The 25,570-nt window shown below is 42.5% G+C and overlaps 3 protein-coding genes across 3 annotated transcripts; 2 read left to right on the top strand and 1 right to left on the bottom strand.

Moving 5' to 3' along the window:
- The first annotated feature begins 1,093 nt into the window (after window positions 1–1,093).
- On the top strand, window positions 1,094–8,583 carry tm9sf1 (transmembrane 9 superfamily member 1). Its single transcript, XM_079234427.1, has 9 exons — window positions 1,094–1,230; window positions 2,458–2,669; window positions 3,405–3,536; window positions 3,855–3,977; window positions 4,207–4,565; window positions 5,323–5,477; window positions 5,685–5,870; window positions 6,804–7,077; window positions 7,525–8,583. Exons 2-9 carry the CDS (start codon window positions 2,463–2,465, stop codon window positions 7,916–7,918), a joined length of 1,830 nt encoding a protein of 609 aa, XP_079090553.1. The 5' UTR covers window positions 1,094–1,230; window positions 2,458–2,462; the 3' UTR covers window positions 7,919–8,583.
- A 578-nt stretch (window positions 8,584–9,161) lies between these two features.
- Window positions 9,162–11,503, bottom strand: nanog (nanog homeobox; the record flags this gene model as incomplete). The annotated part of the gene is made up of 4 exons (XM_079234284.1): window positions 9,162–9,530; window positions 9,759–9,896; window positions 9,992–10,377; window positions 11,101–11,503. The coding sequence occupies 4 exons, from the start codon at window positions 11,501–11,503 to the stop codon at window positions 9,162–9,164; spliced, it is 1,296 nt and encodes a 431-aa protein (XP_079090410.1).
- Window positions 11,504–14,809: 3,306 nt separating this feature from the next.
- On the top strand, window positions 14,810–25,556 carry ipo4 (importin 4; the record flags this gene model as incomplete). Its single annotated transcript, XM_079233998.1, has 30 exons — window positions 14,810–14,875; window positions 15,150–15,236; window positions 15,434–15,513; window positions 15,614–15,655; window positions 15,840–15,969; window positions 16,204–16,383; window positions 16,520–16,585; window positions 16,692–16,793; window positions 16,932–17,015; window positions 17,404–17,559; window positions 17,697–17,750; window positions 17,879–17,988; window positions 18,133–18,241; window positions 18,626–18,755; window positions 19,038–19,151; window positions 19,320–19,433; window positions 19,678–19,801; window positions 20,979–21,090; window positions 21,193–21,317; window positions 21,417–21,494; window positions 21,773–21,830; window positions 22,205–22,310; window positions 22,614–22,807; window positions 22,938–22,988; window positions 23,369–23,494; window positions 23,666–23,892; window positions 23,998–24,130; window positions 24,250–24,354; window positions 25,053–25,122; window positions 25,411–25,556. The coding sequence occupies 30 exons, from the start codon at window positions 14,810–14,812 to the stop codon at window positions 25,539–25,541; spliced, it is 3,264 nt and encodes a 1,087-aa protein (XP_079090124.1). The 3' UTR covers window positions 25,542–25,556.
- Window positions 25,557–25,570: the final 14 nt, after the last annotated feature.

Below are 25,570 nucleotides of genomic sequence, written 5' to 3'. Positions count from 1 at the left end.
GGAGCTCGACTTGAAGTCACCAAAGTCTGAAAAACAATGAGATCATCATTATGTATTATATTATCAGGATGAGCACACTTCCTCGGGGCCTAATAACTGGTACACACGACTTGAAGTCACCCCAACAACGTGAGAGCAACACACGAGTCGGTTTTATAAAAGTTGCATTTGTTTACATATGTGCTGCTTCATCAGACGCAAGCCGAATTAAAGACTAGATACTGGTAACCGCTAATCATAATGTCGGCGTGTTAATCGAGTGTGGATGGCTGTAGAGTGAAAGATGGAAAACTTAAATCATCAGTTTTTAAAAAGGACAATCGGGTTGCGGTGTGCAGAACGTGTCCTGGCAAGTAGCTTTGCTGCTCAGCAAAGCTCCAGTTGAGGGACTTAACACATAAACAACGCCTGGTATGTTCACAATATCCACGCTTTTAGCGGACAGAAATAGTACTATACGCTATAACTTACATGCTAAATTCGGCTACACCGTTTAACTCCCTTCAACTCACCAGTAAGCGGCAACACTCGTCCCTGCGTCTCGGGCGCGAGGAATTGCGTCTCTTTCGCGGGAAATCAAATGGCAGACATCGCCTATCGATCCATCGATGATGCCTCATCGAGGACGCCGCGCATCTGCGCATTAACGGTGCAGGTTCGATTACTCAGGTCTGGGTCCTAACGCGGAAGTGCAGGAGAGGCTTTTGATTGGTCCGTTGAGGACCAAGGAAATCCGGTCAGTACGGCACAATAATAGAGTGGCTTATGTCGCGGCTCAACCGGGTTTATTGTTGAATTTCGGTTTAAGTGCAAAATAAGCCACGTTAATTTTAGTTGGCTTTTGAGTGGGGACATTTTACCGGCTGCGAATAACCGGTAACGTCGGAGGTGTGTTCTTCTGTTTCTCCGCCCACTCCCGGAAAACTCAGCGGAGTCGTCGTTATTTTTATTTATAAGGTGACGTGGAGTCAAACCTCCCGTCTATACTGTCTCGTTGTGTCAATGAGAAGTACCTGGTGTACCCGGATACGATCGCAATGAACGTGTAATACGTTGGTGCAAGTGCATCGAGGATTTTCAAGATGTTTAGCTGGAGCGGTGCATCTGTCCACTGAGCTCCAAGCAGCGGCGCATACCGGAGCAGAGAGAAGACTGTCGGGCCTGGAGTCAGACGGGTATCGGCGGAGGGACAGGTTTGGTCGGATCTGAAGGGACACAGCAGTCATACTGGTAGTGTAGATTTTTATAACTTCTTGCAGCTAGTCTTTGTGAGTTGGGTTCTGGACACGAAAATGCAACGTGCCCCTTTGGGGAATACGCAGCGTTGATGTAGACACGTTGTTTGTTTTTCATGCTTTCCACGTCTCTTTACCACAGTAACCGTGCTAGAAGTGGCTAGAAGTGGCTAGCTTGACTTCCCCTTTTTTTTGGCTGATTCTCAACAGAGAGCACACCCCTCCTCCCCCCAGGCCAGTACTTCTATGTAAACCACTCAGAAACCAGCTCAATCCACATTTTAGTGTGAGAAAAACATCTGGCAAGCACATGCACTATCCTTCAGATGCACTCACATTCAAACTACACGTCATTCTAACTTTTCCACTGAAATTCAGCGTGCGGATGCACAACACAGAATATAAATTGTTATCAACCAGATTGCAATTGCATTAAAACTGCAACATGCAGATGTCTCATGGATTTTGCATCACTGGGATATTTTCTGCAGTAATGCCACATCAGTTGTGACTATATATATGTAGCCTAAAAGTGATGAGACCTGTGGTGCTTTGTGAGGTTGAGAACATAACTTGGATGGCTAAACTATTGCTTTTAAATACGTGGAATAATAGATAATTAGTTTTGAATTACTTGGCCTACTTGCTACTAATGCAGGGCTTTCCTAAAATAAAAAGGACCAATACTCTACTGCAGCATCCTCGTTTCCCTTTCAAACTATGCTGCTAATGAATATTAGCATGCACGTTTAGCATGCTGTGGACAAAATATGTTTCCAATACATTTTGGAAATGAAAGCAACATCCTACTCAGGAATTCTAAGGAGACCAGTGAACTATTAATAAATACCATATTTGAGCAATGTCAGTTTGTATCTCAAAAACTCTTAACGGATGGATAAAAACTGACGGAGCTCATTACATTATTTAATTCGGTTCCTCCCCCCCACTGATGGAATACATTGTAACTCTTGGTGGTTGCACAGTGTCTCTGTTCTGTCTGAGTGTTTCTCAATTCCCTGCTGTGTTTGGTAGAACGTTAAGGGAGTGACGTCGCATAAAATCCTCCACCTGCCACATAAATCATCTTATATCAGGTCCAAGTGGCATGAACATGACCTCATTTCTTGACTTGAAAGAAGAGGTCCACTGTAAGTCACGTCTGGTTTAAATCACACCTGCTGTCCCTGATGAACTGATGAACTGTCCATCTTTGCAACAGAGGTTATGCAGTGCGGAATAGGACACCTGCCAGGTGGCTGCCAGAGGACGATGGCCCTGCACTGCGTCTTGGTCCTGTGCTTGTTCTCCGGCTGGGCTGTTGGCTACAAGCAGGGGGACAACGTGACTCTCTATGTCAACAAAGTGGGCCCTTACCATAACCCCCAGGAGACGTATCACTACTACACCCTGCCGGTTTGCAGGCCGGAGAAGGTCAGCCTTTGTTCTGTTTCACGGTTCTGAAATCCACAAAGAAACTAGGGATTATTTTGTCTTGATAAATGTAGACACTTATGTAAGGATAACTCGTATATCTCAGCACTCAGTCTTGTGAAATTGCTTTTATCTGTATCGTGCTGTATTTTCATCTGGCCATAAACATTTTCATTTTGTAATAAGAATATTAAAAAAAGGAAATGGCTGTAAAATGGTCCCCCCCCCCCCGTGTCCAAGTGGTTCCTTGTGAGCAGGACGTAGCATTAAGAGGGACTTTATTTGAGACTTTATTTTGGGACTTCACTGAAGAGGCCTTGGTTGGAGTGTCACACTATCTATGAACCCATTGTAATCAATACAGAATAAAAGAGAAGAAACATTGGGGGGATTTTGCTATACAAATGTGTTCCATAACGTTTTCCACACTTGGAATATTTATAGTTCATGAAATTAACAATAAGTTCTATGTGGTATAGCATGTTTTGCTGTTGATATATTTCTCCTTTGTGTAGGGTTCATTAATAAATGATTCCTGGCTTTGAAGAAAAAGCTTTCTCTAAGATGAGCAGTGAGACCCATATGGTACTTCAACACTGAGCATGCAGGGAGGAAGTGTGATCACAGCCAGCTGTGTTTTTGTTTTCAGTGTGTCCTCGCTGTAACTACCTCGTAGCTGTGTGTGCTGTTTTGAAATCACCTCCTGTTGCTCATATTGTAACACGTCTTCTTCAGGTGCACCACAAGTCCCTGAGTCTGGGAGAAGTGTTGGATGGTGACAGGATGGCAGAGTCGTTATATTACATGCGATTCAAAGAGAACGTGGAGAAAAAAACTCTTTGCAAGCTCACACTTTCACAGAAACAGGTATTTACTCACACAAGACCGGGATAATTTGAACTTAACACGGTGTACTACCGGATGTCATGGGTTAAGCTTAAATACTCCGGGCACATAAATATGTTTACAATTCATTAAGTAGCTGGAATTCTTTTGTTGAAACCACTGTATGCCAATTAATCACTGCATGGTAGATGTTTTTAAGAACAACCATTTTATACAACCACTTTTTCAAACCCTACAAGCACTTTTTGATGATTTTCAATGCTCAGTAAATGGTTCTCTAGAATATGCTACTAATAAAGCTCACGGGCTGTGACTCTGGATATGTTCTGTGTGTGCCAGGTGGACGAACTCCGTGAGGCCATCGAGGAGCTGTTCTACTTTGAGTTTGTCCTGGATGACATTCCCATCTGGGGGTTTGTGGGATACATAGAGGAGAGCGGCTTCCTGCCTCACAGCCACAAGGTAAACCTCCTTGTGCTCCTGAGCGTTTTTTTGGAATATGTGTAGCACGTTGGATTATATGAGGGAAACAAAGAGACCGATAGAAAGATTGTCTCAGGTTTTTATCTTCATGCAAAGCAATCACTGTTGTTCTTCTTATCCCTCACCCCCCCCTCCTCCTCTTTCTTTTTCTATTTGGTCTCTCTTGTGTTCCGTCCCTGTCTCTGCCCTCTTCTCTCACCTCCAACAGGTGGGTTTGTGGACTCACCTTGACTTCAACATCGAGTACAACGGCGACTCGGTGATCTTCGCCAATGTTTCAGTGAAAGACGTCAAACCTGTTCCCCTGGAGGAGGGGGCGGGTGCAGTGGTGGGCGGAGTCGGGGTGGGCGGAGGGAGCCTGACTGTCACTCACACCTACAGCGTGCGCTGGTTCGAGTCCACTCTGCCTCATGCCCGCAGAGCCGAGCGCCTCCGAGACTACTCGTTCTTCCCAAAAACACTGGAGATCCACTGGCTCTCCATTATTAACTCACTGGTGCTGGTGGTGCTGCTGCTGGGCTTCGTCATCATCATCCTCATGCGGGTCCTTAAGAACGACTTTGCCAGGTTCGTCAAAGTATCACTTTGGGTGTTAAATAAAATCTTAGACAAAAATAACTCAAAGGCTGTTTAAAATATCTTAAAACAGCCTAGAGTTTTTATTTGTTAGTCAACCAACAGAGAATAACAATTGTTATTGTCATTTATGAAGCAAAACTGCCAACCTTTTGCTGGTTCTAGCTTCTAAAATGTGAGGCTCTGCTGTTTTTCTCAATTTGATATCATTACTGAGATATTTTATTTGTACTTTTACTACTCGTCCACTAGAAAAAGCAATTTGAGCACTTCACCCTGGGATCTAGGTAGTTTCATTTTTATTTTTTAAGTCAGTAGTTGCAGCCATGATTGTACTGTCTATTTATACGAACTGAGATCAAGAAGTATCCATTTGAAAAGTTTTAAACTTCTCATACTTATTTATTATCTGTTGGGTGTAATGCTGTGAATTATTAGGGATTGCAGGTACAGGGTAGTTCAGATGTTCTTTACAGAAGACTCTTTCTCTGACACCTTCGTCCTTGCATATGTGTAAGGTTCCTGAAAAAGTGTGTACGGTTACATACAGTATCTTTATTATTCTTAAAGACATGACTCGGTTAGCGGTTTATTTGTGCACTCTGTCTTGTGGTGATTCACCCCAGCCCATATGGATCTTAACCAGAGAGAAACTTTCATCTGGACCGAAGCTGAAACGTGTGGGTGTCTCCTCCTCGTCGGGTGCATGATAGCATCGTGGATGAAAGCATTTTTCCTCCACCTGCAGGTACAACGTGGAGGAAGAGGGCGGCTGTGACGATCTGGACCAGGGAGACAATGGCTGGAAGATCATACACACTGATGTCTTCAGGTTCCCCCCTTACAAAAGCCTGCTGTGTGCCGTGCTGGGAGTGGGAGCTCAGTTCCTCACCCTTGCCACAGGTGAGCATGCATTCTCAAAAACACCCAAACACAGCGACACACGCTGGGCTGTTGAAATACAAATAAAACAACGGTATCAGTGACTGTCATTGTTTCCGTTTGAGGTGAGTCTTTATACAGACAAGCAGAGGGACGTAGCAACTGGAAAGGTCACATGTGCCTCACTCGCAGGAGTCTGATCCCTCTCTTGTCTCCTAACTGCGATAGGAATCATCTTCATGGCGTTGCTGGGCATGTTCAATGTGCATCGCCATGGTTCCATCAACTCTGCAGCCGTCGTCCTGTACGCTCTGACCAGCTGTGTGTCAGGCTACGTGTCCTGCAGCTTCTACACGCAGATCAACGGCCAGCGCTGGGTGTGGAACATCATCCTCACCTCGTCGCTCTTCTCCGGTGAGTGCGATGAGAAGGGGTTCGGGATCACAACATACTTTGGTTGTCGGAGCAGCAGGGTAGGAAAGTTCATGGAGAACTTGTACTGAAGCGGAACGTGTTTTCTCGAATTAACCACTTCACTAGATTTGCCTGTAATGGATTCAGATAATGTCCACGCTGCCAATAGCTTGATGTTTTTATCTCCATCCATCCGTGCTTAGTTTCCGCTTAATTTCTCTCCTGTTTCTCATCACTGCTCTCACATTTTTCCTTCTCAGCAATTTTAATGTCTGCATTAAAACTGTCAAAAACGAATTAATACTGATGAATTTCAGTTGAGGCTTTGCCTTTTGAAACGATCTACTAGATATACATTGTGGTCTTTAAGGAGTGTTATTTTGCACTGTGAAAGATTCAACTTTTAGATAAAATATTTTTTGAACTGCAGCATATGACACTTAATGAGACTTTTCCTCAAGAATAAGTATCGCCAATAACTGGATGTTTTTATTTACAGTGCTATTGTTCACACAGACTTTTGCAGTGAGATTTTAACACTTAGAAGAGCCACACAGGCCAAATAGCTTTTAGAACTATTTTTAGATTTTCATAGTATAATTTCTAAAGAACAAGCTGGATAGGTAAGGGCACCTCTGGTGTATTAGTGTTCTGTACAATGTGACAGTGCTATTCTACTCAGTTAATTATGTATTAATGTATCTATTATACATTCCCAGCATTCACACTTTTGCAGTTCAGGTTAAGGAAGGTGCCCCCTGGCACATAAAACGCGATCTTATTTAGTCATTAAACAGCCGTATCTCATTATATTAATTACCCATAATTTAAAACATGAGTAATTTATAGCAATACTCTTGAGGCACATTTTCTCCAAGAATGATACAAAAATCAATGCCTATCCTTTATTCAGTCGGTCCTCCATTCCCACAGCTCCTCTGTTCCTGACATGGAGCGTTGTGAACTCGATCCACTGGTGGAGCGGCTCCACTCAGGCTCTGCCGGCCACCACCGTGCTCCTCATCCTGGGCGCCTGGGTGCTAGTGGGCTTCCCGCTCACCGTCATCGGAGGCATCGTGGGAAAGAACCGTGCCGGTAGCTTCCAGGCGCCCTGTCGCACTCGCAACATCGCCCGGCAGATCCCGACGCAGCCCTGGTACAAACACACGGCCGTGCACATGGCCATCGGCGGCTTCCTGCCGTTCAGGTGAGACGCCTTCAGGTGTGGGAAGGAGGTGCTTCGATCTAACGGGGAACTCAAAGACATTATGTCCCTCCTCTTCGTAGTCATGGATTAAATTTATACATGAAGGATTAAAAGAGTTACTATAAACAGTTAATGACTTCTTCAGTATTTATATATTGGAATATATGTTTGGTCGCAATTAATGATATCCCACAGTGGGATTTTTATGTCAAGAATTAAAATGTAGGAGATGTAATTGTCAAAGAATTCAATCATCATTTGTATTTTATACATATTTATTTTATTTCTGCACTTATTTGTGCCCAGAACGGTTTGGACGAGTGAAATCTACTACGTGCAATTGTTTGTTATACTGTCACGTCATCTTGACATATTGAAATATTGAAAGTGCATGTGCATTGCCATTTGCCATTTTTCGCCACACCTCTTCCTCCTTCCCTCCCTCAGTGCCATCTCAGTGGAGCTGTACTACATCTTCGCCACGGTTTGGGGCAGAGAGTACTACACCCTCTACGGCATCCTGCTGTGCGTCTTCGCAATCCTCATCTCGGTGGGCGGCTGCATCTCTGTTGCGCTCACCTACTTCCTGCTGTCTGGCGAGGATTACCAGTGGTGGTGGCGGAGCGTCCTGAGCACCGGCTCCACCGGCCTCTTCATCTTCGTCTACTCCGTTTTCTACTACCGGAACCGGTCCTCTATGAGCGGCCTGGTGCAGAGCACCGAGTTCTTCGGCTACTCCCTGCTCACGGCGATGGTCTTCTCACTGATGCTGGGCAGCGTGTCGTTCTGGGCCTCACTGGCTTTCATTCGCTACATCTACCGCAGCCTCAAGATGGACTAGACACGGACCGTGAACACACAGCAATAAACAAACACTTTCCACACAGCACACACATGGACAATCCTCATTACTTTATTTTGCTTTCAGTCATGTGAAACACACAATGAGGGAGGAGATACAGGGGCCTTTACCTTTTTTTGACTGATAGATTGAACTAAAGCCATCATTGTTGAAATAAGGGATTGTTTGGCTGGACAGGACCTGTATTTAAAGATTAAATGGAATATTCTGGTACAAAGGGACGATTGCCTATATTAAGGAGTGGATGGGTAAAATGTATGAGCTATGTCAGCGAATGGGATGTAATCATTGTATGATGTAGTGGGTCATCCACTGCTCCGATTCCTACTCAATGGGCCGGCGAGGCTTTGTTTCCCACATTACACCAGTTTACTCACTGAGGCCGCTGACTCGTACAGTAGTTTGGATTATTTATGCAGCAGTGCAAGTGTTATTTACTTATTATACTCCCCCTGCACACGATATCCAAATAGATTAGTGTTTTTTGCCGGGCCCTGCGGTGGATAAGAGGAATGGTGCATTGTAGATCGAGGAGCTTTTGAAAAGGTTGGTGATGGTAGCAATATTATTGTATTCTATGGTCACTATTAACTAATTTTGGTTCCGATGTAAATAGTCTTTTCAATAAAATGCTTTTTAATACAATATTACAAGCAAACCACTCTGGGGTGATTTCTTTCAAGTTCTAGTAGAGACAATTTAGCAAGAATTACAGTAATTGAAAATGTTCCGCATCTAATCCAGTTTTGGAATGTTTAAGTTTGACCTACCGCCCCACTAGTTTTACATCTGGCCAAAAACACTTTCCATAAAATTAATAATAGTAATATGTAAATGTTGGTTAATGTCATGCACTGAAAAACACTCACACAAGGTTGTCACGCGAACTTGTATTTATAGAAAAATGAAATGTGTGCACATCAGATCTGTTTCAGTACTTTGCCTTAAAAATGGTCCCAAAAAAGTAATCCAATGACTGAATCCAACTTGGACCCATATTGTATCACCAAGCGCAAAGAACACACGAACATACATTAAATAGTTGCATATAAAAATAAAGCTTCAAAGCAAAAGGGGGAAACTACTTTTCAACAGGAGTATGAACAAGGCCTATGTACACCCAGCTATGCAAAAATGACCTCAGTTACAAACCAGTCAGGAAACTAGATTAACAAACAAGACTGAGTAACTTTTACAAAAAAGCTTAGCAGCTCCTCGTTTGCTACTGGCTGCCATTGTGTACCATGGACATGTTCAAGGGCCCGTGGTTGCTGATGGGTTCCCCATCTTTGCTGTTGAAGCTCGTGTCCGGTCCGGTGTTATTTGCTGAGGTGGTGCTGGCTGAGTGGAATACATTGTGGTTGTATTCGTAGTGGCTGACGCCAGTGGGCATGGACCAGCCAGCAACCTGGGGCCTGGAGGGCATTCCCGTCTGGGATGAGCTGGGGGACCAGGAGGGGTAGCCAGCGGCTCCAGCAGCAGAGCCCATAGCCGCCAGATAGAAAGCCATGTTCTGGGGAGTCTTCTTGAAGGCAGTCTCCATGTGCTGGTTGTAATGCTCCTTGAGCTGGGGCCGCACTTCTCCCTGATACTGAAAGAAGAGGTGGCTCAAATTAGTATTTCATTCAGTAAAAGTAGCACATTTTGTTGTGTTTCGTACCGCCTTTAAGGCCATAACCAGACTATGGTTAGGCCTCCATTATGGACGACTTGTTCTATGTCCAAGCTTCTGTTTCTTTGTTATCAGTGAACAGGAAACCCGAGCAGGACAATGGTCTGATCCCACTTGTATCCGCCTTGGAACAAACAAGCTACTTACAGGTGGCATGTGTGGGGGACCGTTGGCGTACATGGTTCCACGCATCGGGCTGCCTTTGTTGTAGCGCTCAGACACCCAGCTGGTGTCCTTCTGGTGCCTCCTTAGCTTCATCCTTCGGTTCTGAAACCAAGTCTTAACCTGCAAAATAAGACGCAGGAGATCTCAGCTGATCAGAAAGTGTACATGCATGTTTCTGTAGTTGTGATCAACTAAAATAAGCATCAATCCCTCACCTGTTTGTAGGTCAGCCCCGTTAGCTCTGCCAGGTTCTTCATTTCAGCCGGGGTGAGGTACCTCTGAACACTGAAGCGCTGGACCAGAGCGTTCATCTGACCCTCCGAGAAGGCTGCCCGCACCTTTCCCTTGGGGGCCACTACAGCAGCCGTGCATGGCTTCTTTGGGGCCGTCGAGGGCAATTCTAGCGAGGTAGCGTTGTTGGTGCCCTCGTTCCCACTGACAGCAAAGGTCCCCGGCTCCTCCACGAGAGAGCCGGAGGCGTCCTCGCTGGCATCCGGGCTCCTGGTGCTTGCCTCGTCGCAGAGCTCTTTCGTCACCCAGGTGGCAGGGTCCGTCTGGGGGAGACTTCCTTCTCTGCTGCTGCTGCCAGAACTCCACGAATCTAAGTGAAGGGGGACAAAGCGTTGGATTTAGTTCAATATACATTATTATAATAAGTTTATTTATATAGCACCTTTATAAACAAAGTAGTCATACATAACTTAAATACCGGTAAACAAAAAAAGGACCATACCATAAAAGGCAATGAAAACCAAAAAGAGAAAATGGAACAGAAAACACAAATACAACAAAAATTGGGGACCAACATAACTGCATAATAGATCATAAAAAACGACATCACTTAAAAGCAAGTCTATAAAAATGGGTTTGAAGTGATTTAAAAGTTATTGATTCTGCAATTGGCATATAAAGTAAAATATAAGGAAAAATAACGGTACAGTAAATTACAGGATGTATATTACTGTACGAGAACATTTTGTGGAACAATAAAAAACAACAATACCTGATTTGTTAATTTAATTATTAGTTTTCGTAATTCTCGCATTTTATCGCGAGATGTCGCCACTTAGCTCGCGCAGCGGCGCTCAGTGGATTCAGTGGCGGGATATTTAGTTTTCCCCTTTTCAAATCAAGATGGAGCTGGATTGGACTTCATGGTCAATTCTGGCGCAAGAAATCTTTCCATTTGGCAGCCAATGGACTGATGTGAGCCCCGACTCAAGAGCTTCACAGGTCACAGACGCCATTACGTGTTCAAGTAACGATAGTAACGGCCTTTTAAAAAACGATCGCGCAGAACTAGGCTTCAGCTAAAAGTACGTACTTGGAGAGTTGTGCGTCTCGGAGTCGCTGGTGGAGTCGCTTCCGGCCCGCCTGGCCTCATGCGTCCCGTACGCGGCCCGGTGGGGTCCGGCCAGCAGCATACGGCCCGCCTGCGTGTCCCCGAGGTACACCACCCCGGAGCCCTGGTAGTGACCGTGGCCGTTCACGGCGTGCTGCTCCGGGCTGCGAGGCGGTGACTCCTCCCGGGCCCTGGGGGCCGCGGCGTAGTAGGCCTGCGTCACTGCGCCGCCGTTGTAGTTGCTCAAATCTGTGGCTCCGGTTTCGGCCCAGCCGGTCGGGTTCCCGTGGTTCTGCTCGGGTCCGGGTTGATACACGAGCCCGTACGCGTAGGCGTGGTACGAGGGGTTGTAGTTGTAGCTTATCTGCGCCTTCCAGTCCGCCATTTCCCCTCTTTCGCTTTGGTGCGTCGCGATTAAAAAAAGTGTAAAAACTTCACACTGAATAAAAAACTAACTACAAGAGAAGCTCAAGTCTCGGAGATAAAATGTTTAAAATGTAAAGCAGGGCAGTCCCGCAGATGTGAGAGGGCGCTGTGAGCTCGGGCCGCCCAGTTGGAAGACGCGTGCCGACTAGCCTTAAAAAATTGCGCCTATCTGCTTCCCGGAGGCTGTTTATATCGGGGTGTGTGGGTGTGGGCAGGTACGGGGGTGGGTGTTTTGATCGTGGGAGCCAATCTCTTTAATTCACCTTACATGGACATGTTATTGGCCAAGTCTATCTTTCTGAAGTAGCCCACTTCTCTTAGCACGGCCGCCGATAGCCGCCGACATTAAAAGTGTTCGCATTATCCGATATATTATACACTCAATATCTAGAATGACTTTACCTTTGGGAGTGTTGACCCAGTATCACAGATCAGTCCAGGTGAAGGTTACACGGTGTTTGTTAAACGGGAGGTTCTGTGGATTGGACTGACTTTTGAGGATTGTTTCTTGGTCATTCTTTGAATCTAACTTTGTCTGTGAAAAAATATGCACAATATAAGTGTTCATAGTGATTATTATCACTGATCTTGAGGCCCGGTGTTCAACACAAATCACAAATAAGAATATATAAAATGGACAGTATCAGCTGAAACAATTACATTCTTTAAAAAAAGAAAGAAGTTTTGACACAATCACTCTTTAAGAGACGTGTCTCTTCACAATACGTTTGAACCTCAGATAGTTACTACTGGTGGTGTTTTGTGATTGTGTTTGTTTATCAGAGGCATCTATTATATCCCCAATAAGGAAAGGGCAGTGTTGCAAATCACAATGCAGTTCAGGAAAATCAGATATTTATGTATAAAAACAAGCTTCCCTGTCTGGAGGAACACATTGTGCAACAAGAGATCTATAACGTTTTGTACCAAGCAGGTGAGCAAAACATAATTTAGTAACAAAAAGCTACCTAAATACTGCCGTAAATAACCTCTCCAAGCTGCCTTGAAAGCACATACGATTCAGTGCTTTTTAAACCATGGACATGATCTGACTTCCCAAATAGCATGATTACTAATGTTTTCATGAGTCCCCAATCAATAGACTAAATGTAGTATCTTGGTCTCAAACATGAATAGCTTATGAACCACTAATACTTAGTCAGAGTGATTGTTCATGATTTAGAAATTCAAATAGAAAGCTAGGACAGTGGAGCCACTTGATAAAATGATTTAAAAGATATATTTAACTTTAAAATTATGCACTGAACATAAACTGGAGCCTTTAGCTTCAAATCCCAACATCCCCCCACCCGCACACCACACAGACACCAACTGCCATAACCCTCCATTTGCTATTCTTTTCACAAAGATGATGTAGGTTAGCCGTGCATTACTGTCCAGGTTGTTGTTTGTGTTCCACCTCCCTGGCTGTATTGACGTGGTAATGAATCTGTTAGGGATGAAATGATGTGAGAACAGTGAGCCTAATGGGACATTTGCATTTCTACTGATCTCTGCCTGGACAGGGTGTGTTTGTCTGAGGCGAGACATACAGGAGGGGGGTTGCTAGTGTAGGTGTGTACAGGGGCTGGGTGAACAGGTTTGCAGGCATTAGCATTGGTATGTTGAACAGATTTTACCTTAAATGACCGGACTGTATTTTGCATGTGGATTTGTGAGGGGGTGCTACTGTGAAAACGGGTGTACAGACTGGAGTATACATTTGAACAGAATTATTTTACTCAATTATGGTTTGCCTGCATATCTTTTGTTTTGCTACTACATACACCTTGGAAGATTTTCTTTCCCTCCTGTAATTAAACTGTAACAGTAAATGCAGATTACCCGGCAGGCGTTATATTTTACCAAACTGAAGCTAAATTTGACCTCTTTCTGTTCTCAAGTTACATGATTACTCCCTCAGTGTTCCTTTCTTGTTTACTGCAGATTACTCACTGACCTTGTGTTTTCATCAATGGGTGTTTTGAGTGTGAAGTACAAGACCAAGTATCTCTACAAGTATCTCTTTTGTTGTCTGTGAGCACCTAACTGCGACCACAAGGCACTTTTCATGCAATCCTTCTCAGTAGTTTAATCGGTAATTGTATGTGTTTTGATATTTCAGTGGTGGAAGAAGTACTATTTAGGTACCTAAAAGTAGTAATACCTAAAAGTAGTAATACCAACTAAAAGCCCTGCACTAAAAAAAGTACTTACATCAAAGTATTATAAGCTAAATATCACTATAATGTGGTAGCTATTCAAATATAGACACATTTAATTACTTTTTATAGTGTAGGAGAGTTTCATAATCCCATCATATGTTTTTTTTAGTAGTCCTACTACTGTATTTGGCGTTTATAGCGGCCAGTATTGAATTTTGAGGTAACATATCAGCTGATTCTGGACACATCAGAATCCCTGTGGAATATTTAACATATGAAAAATATACTGTTCCATGCTTTCTGGTGAACATAAGATCCAAATTACCTCAATTATAGCATCACAGCACCACAAACTATCCTCCAAAACGGAAAACATTATAACCTACATGAAGGCAGGATTTATTGCAGGACTATTCTAGTATCAATTGTAGCCAGCTATGGGTAACAGTACAGAATAAACTGGCAATTAAATGCATGTTTTGTGTGTAAAATCTGCTATTTGAAAATAAATATAGCTGTATATTTCCCTCATACATGAAACGTTAATGGAGTAGAAATATACAGCAGTAAAACATTGTTTTAAACTAAAGTAATATAGAAGTGTCTCAAAGTTGCGCAAGTACCATACATATATTAAATAACTCCCCATCATCATTGGCAGTGATTTAGAACTGCACCATGCCCTCCTCTCCAGGTGAGGGCGCTGTCGGGTTTTCTATCAGACTTAATGCTCGCTGATTGCTGCCGGTCCCTTTAATTCAACTCACATGTAGCTCCTGGCCGGTTCGGCCCCGCGTGCTGGCAGTTGACTCCCTTAACGGACTAGACCGAGCAACTTGGGGAACGGATCTGTCAACTCTCGCCATTCAGCTTGATAACCTCTCCGACTTTTTTTAAACCTACATTTTCACGGCAAACGTGATTAGCTATTGACTCGACCGGCCCACAGTTGCTCTGTTTACACAGTTGACAGACATAAGCTCACTCGGGACACCGTTGGAAACCGCGAAAGTACAGCTCGTTGTATTAACTAGAAACATTAACTCAACGGCTAACGGCCACACCAGGTTAACTGAAGGTGGTCCCTCTGAGCTGTCGAGATGGCCGAGGATCTTGAGATGATTTTGTCAAAGATGACTCAGCCGGACAACGCCGTCATTCAGCAGGTAACATTAACGTCGCAGATAACTTTGTTCGAGTTAGCATTGCGAAGTTATTAACGCTAGGTTTGTTTGTGAGACGGAGGACACGTTTGAAAACTAACGGTTATGGAACGATGCTAGCTATCCCAGTCAAATAGAACGGTTGGCTAACGTTAACTGTCAAACAGTTGGCTTTAAAGTTCAGAACCACTGTCTTCCAACGGTATCAAACTTAAATGGATTTTTTATCACGAAATCTCCGTTCATGCTGTCATGTCAAACCTCTTTTGTCTTTTAGGCTACCGCCCAGCTGAAGCAGGCTTTCAAAGACCCAGCCATTATACCAGCCCTGTGTGCTGTCATGAGTGGCTCCCAAAACCCTCAGGTATTGTGTTCGTGTGTCTGTGTGTGAGGGGGGAGAGAGAGGGAGAGCAGTGAGATAATAGTTTTATTTTTTATCCAAGCATTAAGTATAATTTCTGTGTGTGTAATAAGAGTGTTGGGTGTAAGCTCTTGTCCCTGTGGGCTGTCATCTATATAAACTACTAAATTCCCAAATCATATCCTGATTCGACCTCTTAGATTCGCCAGTCGGCCTCAGTGATGCTGAGGTTGAGAGTGAAGAAACACTGGAAGAAGATTAGGCCTGAAGATAGAGAGAGGTTCGCTCATTTCTTTTCATTAAAAAACATGTCACACTTTCCCAATAATTGTTAAGTTGAAATGAAGTTGTAATTGTGATGTTTCCCTTCATTCGTGCAGCCTGAAGGCAGGGGTTCTGCAGGTCTTCATGCAGGAAACAGAGTAAGCTAATTAGTTAATACAATAACATGCATTGTCTTAAATGACCCAGTTTCATGACTTGTAAATGACACTGGTACACATAGACTGTTATGTCAGGTGGCAACATATGGCCATACACATGTGAAATATAATGTATGAATGAGCCTGGACTGAATGCATTTGTATATCTATCTGTATTTTGCAGGCACACAGTGCAGTACTCACTCTCCCAACTGTGCGCAGTAATGGTTAAACATGAGACACCAGACCGCTGGCCTGCACTGCTGGAGCTACTCAATCAATCAACCAAGAGCAGCAACCCTCATGACAGACAGGTCAAATTTTATCTACTAATTTAATAGTTAACTTTATTTTGCCACTTGGATTTTCAAATGATGGCTGAACACCTTTAGTCTAATTTCTAAGGTGTTTTATTTTCCTTTTACGACTCTACGGTAAACAAACAGTATTTTTAGAGTTGTTCAAATATCGTAGTCTTTGTTTGTATTGTATAACATGATCTTTGTCAATAACAGCCTTGGAAAATCAATGGTCTTCTTTCCTAACAGGTTGGCCTGCTGCTGCTGAATAAGGTGGTGGAGTCCAATCCTAAGCCTTTCAAGCCTCACTACAGCCAGCTGCTGCAGCTGTTTCGTACTGTGTTGCTGGACCTCAACAACCCAACGGCCTTGTACTACTGCATCCTCACCCTCACAGCCATAACTGCACACACTGGCACAGAAGAAATGGTGAGGCTTTGTTAAAGTTTTAACTTTGACATTTGGCAGAGCAATTTTCAAATGGTGTATAGACAATTTAAATTGTTAGAGATGGGATATCTTCATACACCTTTTAATGACTAAGTGACATTTTGCTGCCCTACAGAACCAGATGCGTTCTCTCATCCCAAGTCTGATTGTCGCTCTGCAACACCTCATCAAGGCAGATCAGGTAACTTGTTAAATGTATTTAAATTATTACAAGTATTGCTGTTGTCAGTTAAGGGTTTGGATAAATCTCACCTGTCAAATTATTGGGTTTGTCTGTGTCTGCACAGAGCCAAGCAAGCGAGGCCATGGAAGTGTTCAATGAGCTCATGGAGAGTGAAGTGTCCATCATTGTCCCTCATGTTGCCGACATTGTCCGCTTCTGCTTGGAGGTGGGAACGTAATGTCTGAATTCTGTCTTTCCTCCCTACAACTTATGAATTTCTTAAAATTTTCATAACTAACAAATAATGGTTATCTGAGTGCTGAGAATAATAATAACATATATTCAATATCGATGTTTGTGTCAGGTGAGCAGTGACATCACACTGACTGACTCTCTGCGGGTGAAAGCACTTTCTTGTGTTGCCTTCCTCATCAGGCTGAAGAGCAAGGTAAAGTCACTCATCAGCTAATAAAAAAATGACCTAGAACTGTCGATCAACTTGTAATTAGTAACAAAGATCAAGAACAGGACAACAGGTATCTGTAGTCCCGGAGTACCTCAATCCTTCTGGGTGAATTGTTCTTCAGAGGAGATGGTAGATGGTAATCCATTTTCATGGATTATTGCGCAGATAGTTGTAGCAGACCATTACACAGTTTTACTGTCAGGTGTTACAATAATATTTCCATGCATTATTTTTAATGCAAACAAAAGATTGATCAGAAGATTTATAACTAAATGCAGTGTCAGATGGCTTGACCACAAACAAGTGTTTGGCTCAGTTGTATTGTATTGAATTAATAAAATAAATTATCATCATTTTCACCACTTGGTAGACGATCCTGAAGCAGAAGCTGCTGAACCCCATCCTGCAGTGCATTTTCCCAGTGCTATGTGCAGCTCCCCCACCGGGTGAGCAAGACCCAGAGGATGAGGAGGATGACAGTGGAGATGGCACAGACAACGACAATCCCAAACACTGTGCTGCTCAGGTTGGGAAAAGTTGTGTTGATATGCAATGTGCCCTTCTGTTGTGTAAGAGAATGTACATGGCAACAGCTTTAATAGTTTTACTGTGGAGTTGCAAAGAAGATCAATCTTGACTAATAGTTTTTTGTTGTTCTTCCAGATTATTGACACAATGGCACTCCATATGCCCCCAGAAAAGCTGTTTCACCAACTGGTAAGTCATCTAGATGTCAATGTAAACAATACCAGATATGCTTGATGAATCATTAATAACCTGAATACAAAATACAAGCCCTGACTCGGGTTACTGTTTCTTGATGATGTATTATGTTGTGTTTTAAGATGCCCTTCGCCCAGGCCTCCCTCACCAGTGAAAACCCTTATGAGAGGAAAGGCGGTCTCATGTGTCTTGCTGTTCTAGCTGAAGGATGTGCTGAACACTTGCGCACCAAGTATGTCCAGGTGTCATCTGAAAAGTTCCCCGTATAATTTATTTTTCTGTTCAGCACACATATTCTTTGTTAGGGGTGGTCTGTTGCTGACTAATAATTACCAAGATTGGAGTATATTCACACGTTTGTCTGTATCTGTGTCAGGATGCTGTCATCAATACTGCAGACCGTGTGCCGGTGTCTTTCTGACAGTAATCAGGTGGTGCGCAGTGCCAGCCTGTTTGCCCTGGGACAGTTCTCTGAACATTTACAGGTGAGTAAACACAGCAACATTTACAATGCCACATACATTGGCTACACTTTTTTTTTTTAGATTATACTTTTTATGCAAAGTGTTTATAAATGGATACACTTAATATTATTTGTAAATATTTTTTGATATTTTGGAACAATTGGATGTTCACAGTTGAGACTTGTGACTATGTAAGAGTGGATACAAATTACGTTACAATATTGCATCTTTTGGCATTGACTCACTTTGGAACAGAGTACTGCTTACATCGTGTAGTTTTTTAGAAATGTAACTGTTCCTGAATACTTTAATGTACTACAGTTTTACAGAATACAATTATTATACAATTAATATGATGGTCTTTTTATGAACAGATTTTTTCTTTTATTCGTGTGTTATTTCCAGCCTGACGTGAGCAAGTACTGTGAAGAGTTGATGCCTTTACTGCTGGGCTACCTTTCTTCCTTGAACCAGGCCAAGGTCGGCCATGTCACTAAGGCCTTTTATGCCCTAGAGAACTTCATGGAGAACCTTGGTAAGCTGAAAAAGGTTCATGCAATGACTGACAAAGTAGTGAATACACCTCGTGGCCCCTGCACGAGGAAATATGAAAATCCCACAGACATTAACTTTCCTGACATAATTGATAAACTACATCAAATTATCCAAATTTGTGTTTAATGAGTTATTTAGTTGATTTGGTATTAAAATGTTCTATCATACATTTTACATGTATAATATTTATATTATATAATAAAGAGATTTAACCAAAGAAACAGGATCTTCATTCTCTATCTCATCTTTTTTTGCATAACAGGAGCCGATATTGAGCCCTACCTGCCTACCCTGATGGAGACTATGTTTTCTACTCTTAACAACGGTGAAAACCTAAAGATAAAAGAGCTTGCTGTGTCTTCCATAGGTGCCATAGGTAAGAATCTGTCAAAGATCCATCAGATTTGTATGCGACCTAAAGATTAAGCCTCACACCTTTCTTAAACCAAACAATACAATAGGTAGATTTTTGCTGAGATTAAATGTTGCTGCTTGGATCAAGGTGCATTGACCCAAGCATCATTGTGAATCACTGTCTTCTCAGCCAATGCTGCCAAGGAGCTGTTGGTTCCCTACTTCCCTCCAGTTATTGAAAGCCTGAAGAGCTTCCTGACTAGCACCACAGAGGAAATGAGGTCTCTGCAAACTCAGTCCTTGGGTAGGTAAAACACAAGGGTTTGGAAATGAAAAGGCAGAAGTTGTGATGTTGGTATATTTAGCATATATAGCATTTTTAACAAAAAAAATTCTGACTTATGCCTGGTGGCAGCTTGTTGTACAAACATCTTGTTATAATAGTAGTTTTGGATTTACTTTCATCTGGCAACACAATTTGCATCTCACTCAACACTGAACTTAACAGCATGAATGAATGACTGTTGATTATCTATTGCTGTTGTTAGATACTCTCTCTGTGCTGGCCCGTACCATCGGCAACGATGTCTTCAGTCCTCTTGCTGCAGAGTGTGTTCAGCTGGGCATCAACCTCACTGAAACCATTGATGACCCTGACTTGAGACGCTGCACGTATGTAACTGTGTGTGTGTGTGTGTGTGTGTGTGTGAGTGTGTGAATATTTACATGTACATTGAGTATATTTTTACACTCAATCTACATATCCAGACTCACAGTCTGTTAGTTTAAAGTAGTTCTTCTCAAAGATTAGGTTGGATCCACAGGTGGGTTGCAGGACATTTTATTAGGCTGGCCAAATACATTTACAGAATGTCTTTTGTCTAACACTTGAAGTATCTGCAGTACACATTTGAGCCACATGATGGAGTCTGAGTCGTGTAGTGTTATAATTGAAGCCTTCTTATAACTTTGACTCTAATCTGAAAGGCTAGCATACGTTCTGTTAATACGTTTTGTTTGTACATCCCGTTTTAACCGATGGTAGGTAGAAAACAAGAGTGTTAACCCTGCCTAAATCAATTTTTTTGGTCTCATTCATAAAGTATTTAACCTGTTTATATGTTTCAATTATACATGCTGTATTTTATCAAATGTGTATCTCTTCGAAATGGCTCACTAGCAGGCCAACCTGTTAGGAAAGAAGACCATTGATTTTCCAAGGCTGTTATTGACAAAGATCATGTTTATACAATACAACCGAAGACTACGGTATTTTAACAACTCTACGTTAAACAAGCAGTATTTTTAGAGTCGGAAAATAAAACACCGTAGAAACAAGACTAAAGATGTTCAGCCATCATTTGAAAATCCAAGTGGCAAAATAAAGTTAACTGTTAATCTATTCAAGATTATCTAAAATTGATGTGGAAATAGCAATAAAAATGGTCTTAGAATTCATAAATGAAATCCACTGTCAACTCAAAACAGCCCAGAATATTAGCGGCTCGCATTGTTTGATCCTAAAGTGTATGTAAAGGAACTTAAAGAGTGGATGCATTATGTGGCAATATTTTACCTGCAACATCCCCCTGTTATTTCAGGCAAGATCAATGTTACATTATGAAATTACCACAAATTGTCTCTTGTCACAATTCATAGATAAGGCCTAGTACACATTGTGTTAACTTAAACTGAAGAGGGAAAAAAAGAAGAATTAATAATAATCCTGAAGTATATTTCTGTACAGACTTGAATATACACATACTTGTTATTATTTGACGACCCAATGAGTAATAGCATACATCCTGTAACCTTAACTACACCTTTCTGTGTGTTTCCCCACCTTCAGGTACACTCTATACTCTGCTGTATCCACAGTCAGCCCAGACTGCCTGACTCCTCACCTCACTGCCATCACAACAGTCATGCTGCTCGCTCTCAAGTCCAACGAGGGCATTACGGTATAAAGCACACAAACCAGCCTCTGAAACCTACAGGCTATCTATTCATAATATAAATAATCACACGGCATTTCACGTTTCATCCTCCTCCGTCCTCTTTAGGCACACGTTGAGGAGGACAAGACCTTTGTCCTGCTAGATGATGACGACGACGATGACAACGAAGTAAAAGATGAGGATCATTTTCTGGGAGATAAGTCTGAGGCCGATATCCATGATGTTTCACAGTAGGGGTCACACACATGTACACACTTGCATGTATATTTACTACACATGAACAAAAGACTGATCCCGCTTTGTCTGATATCGTGTCTTTCCATCTCAAGGTTCACTGTGGAAAACGCCTACATCGATGAGAAGGAGGATGCCTGTAATGCTTTGGGAGAGATTGCATTCAGCACTGGGTAACATAGATCATTTACAGGGGATCTAGCCTTTGCATTTATATGACTAATTTCTCTTAGTCTAACTATTTTCAAATGTTTATTTTTTAACTCTGAATATAATGTGCGCAGTTATTTAGTAGGTAGGGTTCGTGAATAGTTTTTTATTTCCGTTCTATCTAATTGTATATGTTGTAAGGCATGCGCTCATAAAGCTTGTTGTACTATCTTTGTCAGAAATTTCACATGTGCATTCACATGTGTATTTTATTTTTTGTTGCTGTCATTTCCCTTGACAGTGTTGCCTTCCAGCCCTTCCTGGAGACCAGCTTCCAGCAGGTTTACGGGATGAGAGATGTAAGTATCTCTGGCTTGCTGGCTGGTCGGCCCAATCATCCTTCTGTCTAATGTGCTGTGAAGGGCACTTTGGGTCTCTGTGTTAGTGCATTCCATACATTGTGTCTCTGCGGGTTTGTCTGTTTATGAATAAAAGTGTCTGTAGGTAGATTGATAATGAGCCTTTAACTCTTAACGTGCCTGAAATAGTCATCTTGCGTCCGCTTTAAAATATAACTTGACATTTATTATCTTTGGATCTACTTTAGATTAGTTCCACTTGTCATAGTATACCATCGTTGTCTTGTTTAACAACGTTGTGAATGACACGTGCTTGTTCTCTCTTCTCAACCCATCGATCTCTCATTCTGTGTGTGACTTCCTTCCCTTCCTAGTTTCCCCATGAGGACGTCCGCAGGGCAGCATTTGGAGCCTTGGGACAGTTTTGTCGGGCTCAGCGTCAAGTGTGGAAGGAGAATCCCACTGAGGCTAACCACCAGGGTAAAACCTCTTCTCAGGAACTCTACGCTACTGTTATTATATTTTTTTAGGAAATACAGAAATGGTCAGTGTTGCTTTCTTCTGCAGTGGGGATTATTAAGGAAAACAACATCAAGGGAGAAAATCTAATTGTTCCCTCGGCATACAATATACTGTGAGATTATATAATATTGCAAACATTAAGGTAGAGGCCGGCAAACTTAGTTTTTTTTCAAGACTGGCGAACAGGTATGAATGCAGTTGCATAAAGCTGATTGTAACTTAATTCCCCCTCATTCCTGTACATCCTGTGTCCTCCCCCAGCCCTACTGAAGTTGCTGGATTTGGTGCTTCCTTGCTTTGTGGCAGCAGTGCAAAAAGAGGATGAGCGCCAAGTTGTGATGGGCATCCTGGAAACCATGAACAATGTCATAAAGTCCTGCAAGGAGGAGGCCTTCAAAAACCCTGTACACCTTAAGGCTATCAGCTGTGTCATTTGCGATGTGCTTAAGAAAAAGGTGAGAAGAAGGGAGACTGATGAGGAAGAGAAAATGGCTTTATTTGGTCAATTATTTCACATTATTGATATGTCTTCAGTGTTGTAATAGTAACCTTCCATCATTGTTTTTCTCTTATCTTTCTGTTCAGACTGTTTGTCAGGGCGGTGATAATGATGAAGCTGATGATGAAGACCAACAGGTTAGGTGGCCTCCTGCTGCATATCAAAGTCACAGTTATGGAAATTAAAAGTCCATCTACACATATTAGTGGCCTACTCTTGAGTGTCACCACATTAGCGCATATTCGTAAATCCAAATTCTTTGTATACACTGATGAATATGAATTGGTTTAATTTTATAAACGTGAAAGTATATATTGTAGCGCAATTACTGCAAGAGTATCAATTTCTCCTGCGCCTGTCCATTCACCAATAAAACCATTCACTTTGTAAAATTCAAATGGAATGTTTTGAGACATAAATATAGAATACATAGATATTGAATCGTATACCGCCTATGTACCACCCACATCACTGTCCATTTGCTCAGTGTGCATTTCCTGATGTGTTTTCTGATCAGGCGGAGTATGATGCCATGCTCCAGGAGTTTGCCGGGGAAGGAATTCCCATACTGGCCGCTTCTGTGCCTGCAGGCAACTTCGCCCCTTACCTCAACGACCTGCTGCCTCTCCTCATGAGCAAAACGGTGAGTTTGGACCTACTGACAAGTACTGGAGCTCAACAGAAAGCATGCATGGATGGATGGATGGATGCATAGACAGACAGACAGATAGACAGACAGCTGTGGTGTATTGCCACAAAGTAATGCCTTTTGATGTATAGCACTAAACCATTTTCTTTCTTTCTCCCTCAAAAGAAATCCACGTGCACGGTGGCCGACCGGTCCTTCTCTGTGGGTACGATCGGAGAAATCCTGCAGGCGCTAGTGACTGTGGCCGGTGGTCAAGCATTGGCGAACAAACTGTCCAATCGTTTGCTTCCTGTGCTGGTAGCTGGAGTGAGGGACAGTGATCCTGAGGTTCGCAACAACAGCGTGTTCGGACTGGGATGTCTGGCCCAGGCAACTGGACCCCCCGGTATAACGTATCCTTCTTACATGTGTGTTTCTGTGAGTGAGGATGTGTGTTTATACCTGCAGACATATACAAAAAATCCCATGCAGCTGTTCCTTAATGAAGTCTGTTCCAGAGACTATCCGATGATGCTGTCTGTGTTCTCCAACATGCTGACCAAAGAGTCAGATCTCAGAGTGATTGACAACCTGTGTGCTGCCCTCTGCAGGATGATCATGAGCAATGTGGGCGCTGTCCCTCTTGAGCAGGTATATTTACAGCTTGCACGCCTCCTGACAAGATAGTATTTTTAGCCACCACAAGTAATCTTTGCTGACCAACACAAATTCATTTCAAATGACATGTGACATGGTGTGTTCTCTAACAGGTTGTGCCCGCGCTGGTGGCTCGCCTTCCCCTCAAAATGGACTTGGAGGAGAACAAGACAGTGTTCACCTGCCTGGCTATGCTCTACACACACAGCCCTGCTCTGGTACTACACAAACACAATCTACACCTGGTATCACAATCCCTGTGTCGAAGATATATTTATCTGACGTCCAGCCTAGTTACAACACTAGCATTTATACTTTCATAAAACCACTGTCTGTCCATATCTGGTCCAGGAAAATGTGATTCATGCCTCTCTGAAAACATCGGCCATTTTGTTTGAATGAGATAATCCGTTTTATTTATGGTGACATTGTGCAGGTGTGCAAACACCACAGGTGCATTCATATTACAATTTGTCTTTCAATGCTTCAACTCTATATATCATGATGCTGAGATTTTAATTGTACATAATTGGTGCTGGAGCAGCTTTTCAGATGTTTAAAATGACCCCAATATAAGCTTTATATAGACTACAATCAGGCCAATCTTTCAATCACTTTTTATTCCATGTTTTATAAAGTACTACTGCATTACAATATGCAGGCAAACAGCAATCTCACACAATCCAAAGATCACACAATCCTAAAACACTGAGATGACAATGGGAAGCAAACAAATGTCTGTGTGATTTTTAAAATCAATCAGTTTTAACAAACATAAAATACGTCTGAGAATTCTGAAACTTGAGATTTCTTAAATTTGCGATTATCAGATCAGAATTATTTTTTTATGGGCTTTGAAAACAGTGTTTGGTATACTCATATTGAACATTGTTGCCATATTTCTTTTTCCCCTCAGGTTGTGACGCTAATGAAGCCCATAGTTGCTGCGTCCAGTGATGTCTTTGGCAACAAGAAAGTTAATAAAGGTGAAGACTTCTTTGTGATCAAGCAGACTTTCTGTGGCTTGTTTTCTTAGATTGCACTGAAAGAGGCCCTAACTTAAACTGACCTGAATGCTGGAACTGTGTAGTGTTCAAGCTATTTGTGCAAAAACAAGGAGAAACAGTACGGCTGACAAACTATTTTCCCCTCATTGAGCATCGTCAGCACATAGTATTCTTATCAAGCATTCTGTTCTAATATTGCTGTTTTTATTAATCCATCTTGAATTTTTTTCTGTCATCCCCTAAACCCATTATTTTGTTTCTCCACAGAAACCCAGCACACTTTGGCTGCGCTGATGAAAGAATTTGCCCAGCACCACTCTGCAGACTTCCAAGCAGCTGTGACCTCACTTCCTGGAGAGCAGCAGGCCAAATTAAGTCTGGCCATGTCTGCCTCATAGCCCCCGCACATCCTTCCACTCTAGTGTGA

The sequence above is a fragment of the Taurulus bubalis genome (assembly GCF_910589615.1).
Source record: "Taurulus bubalis genome assembly, chromosome: 18".
NCBI lineage: Eukaryota > Metazoa > Chordata > Actinopteri > Perciformes > Cottidae > Taurulus > Taurulus bubalis.
This window is presented reverse-complemented; position numbering and strand designations above follow the sequence as displayed.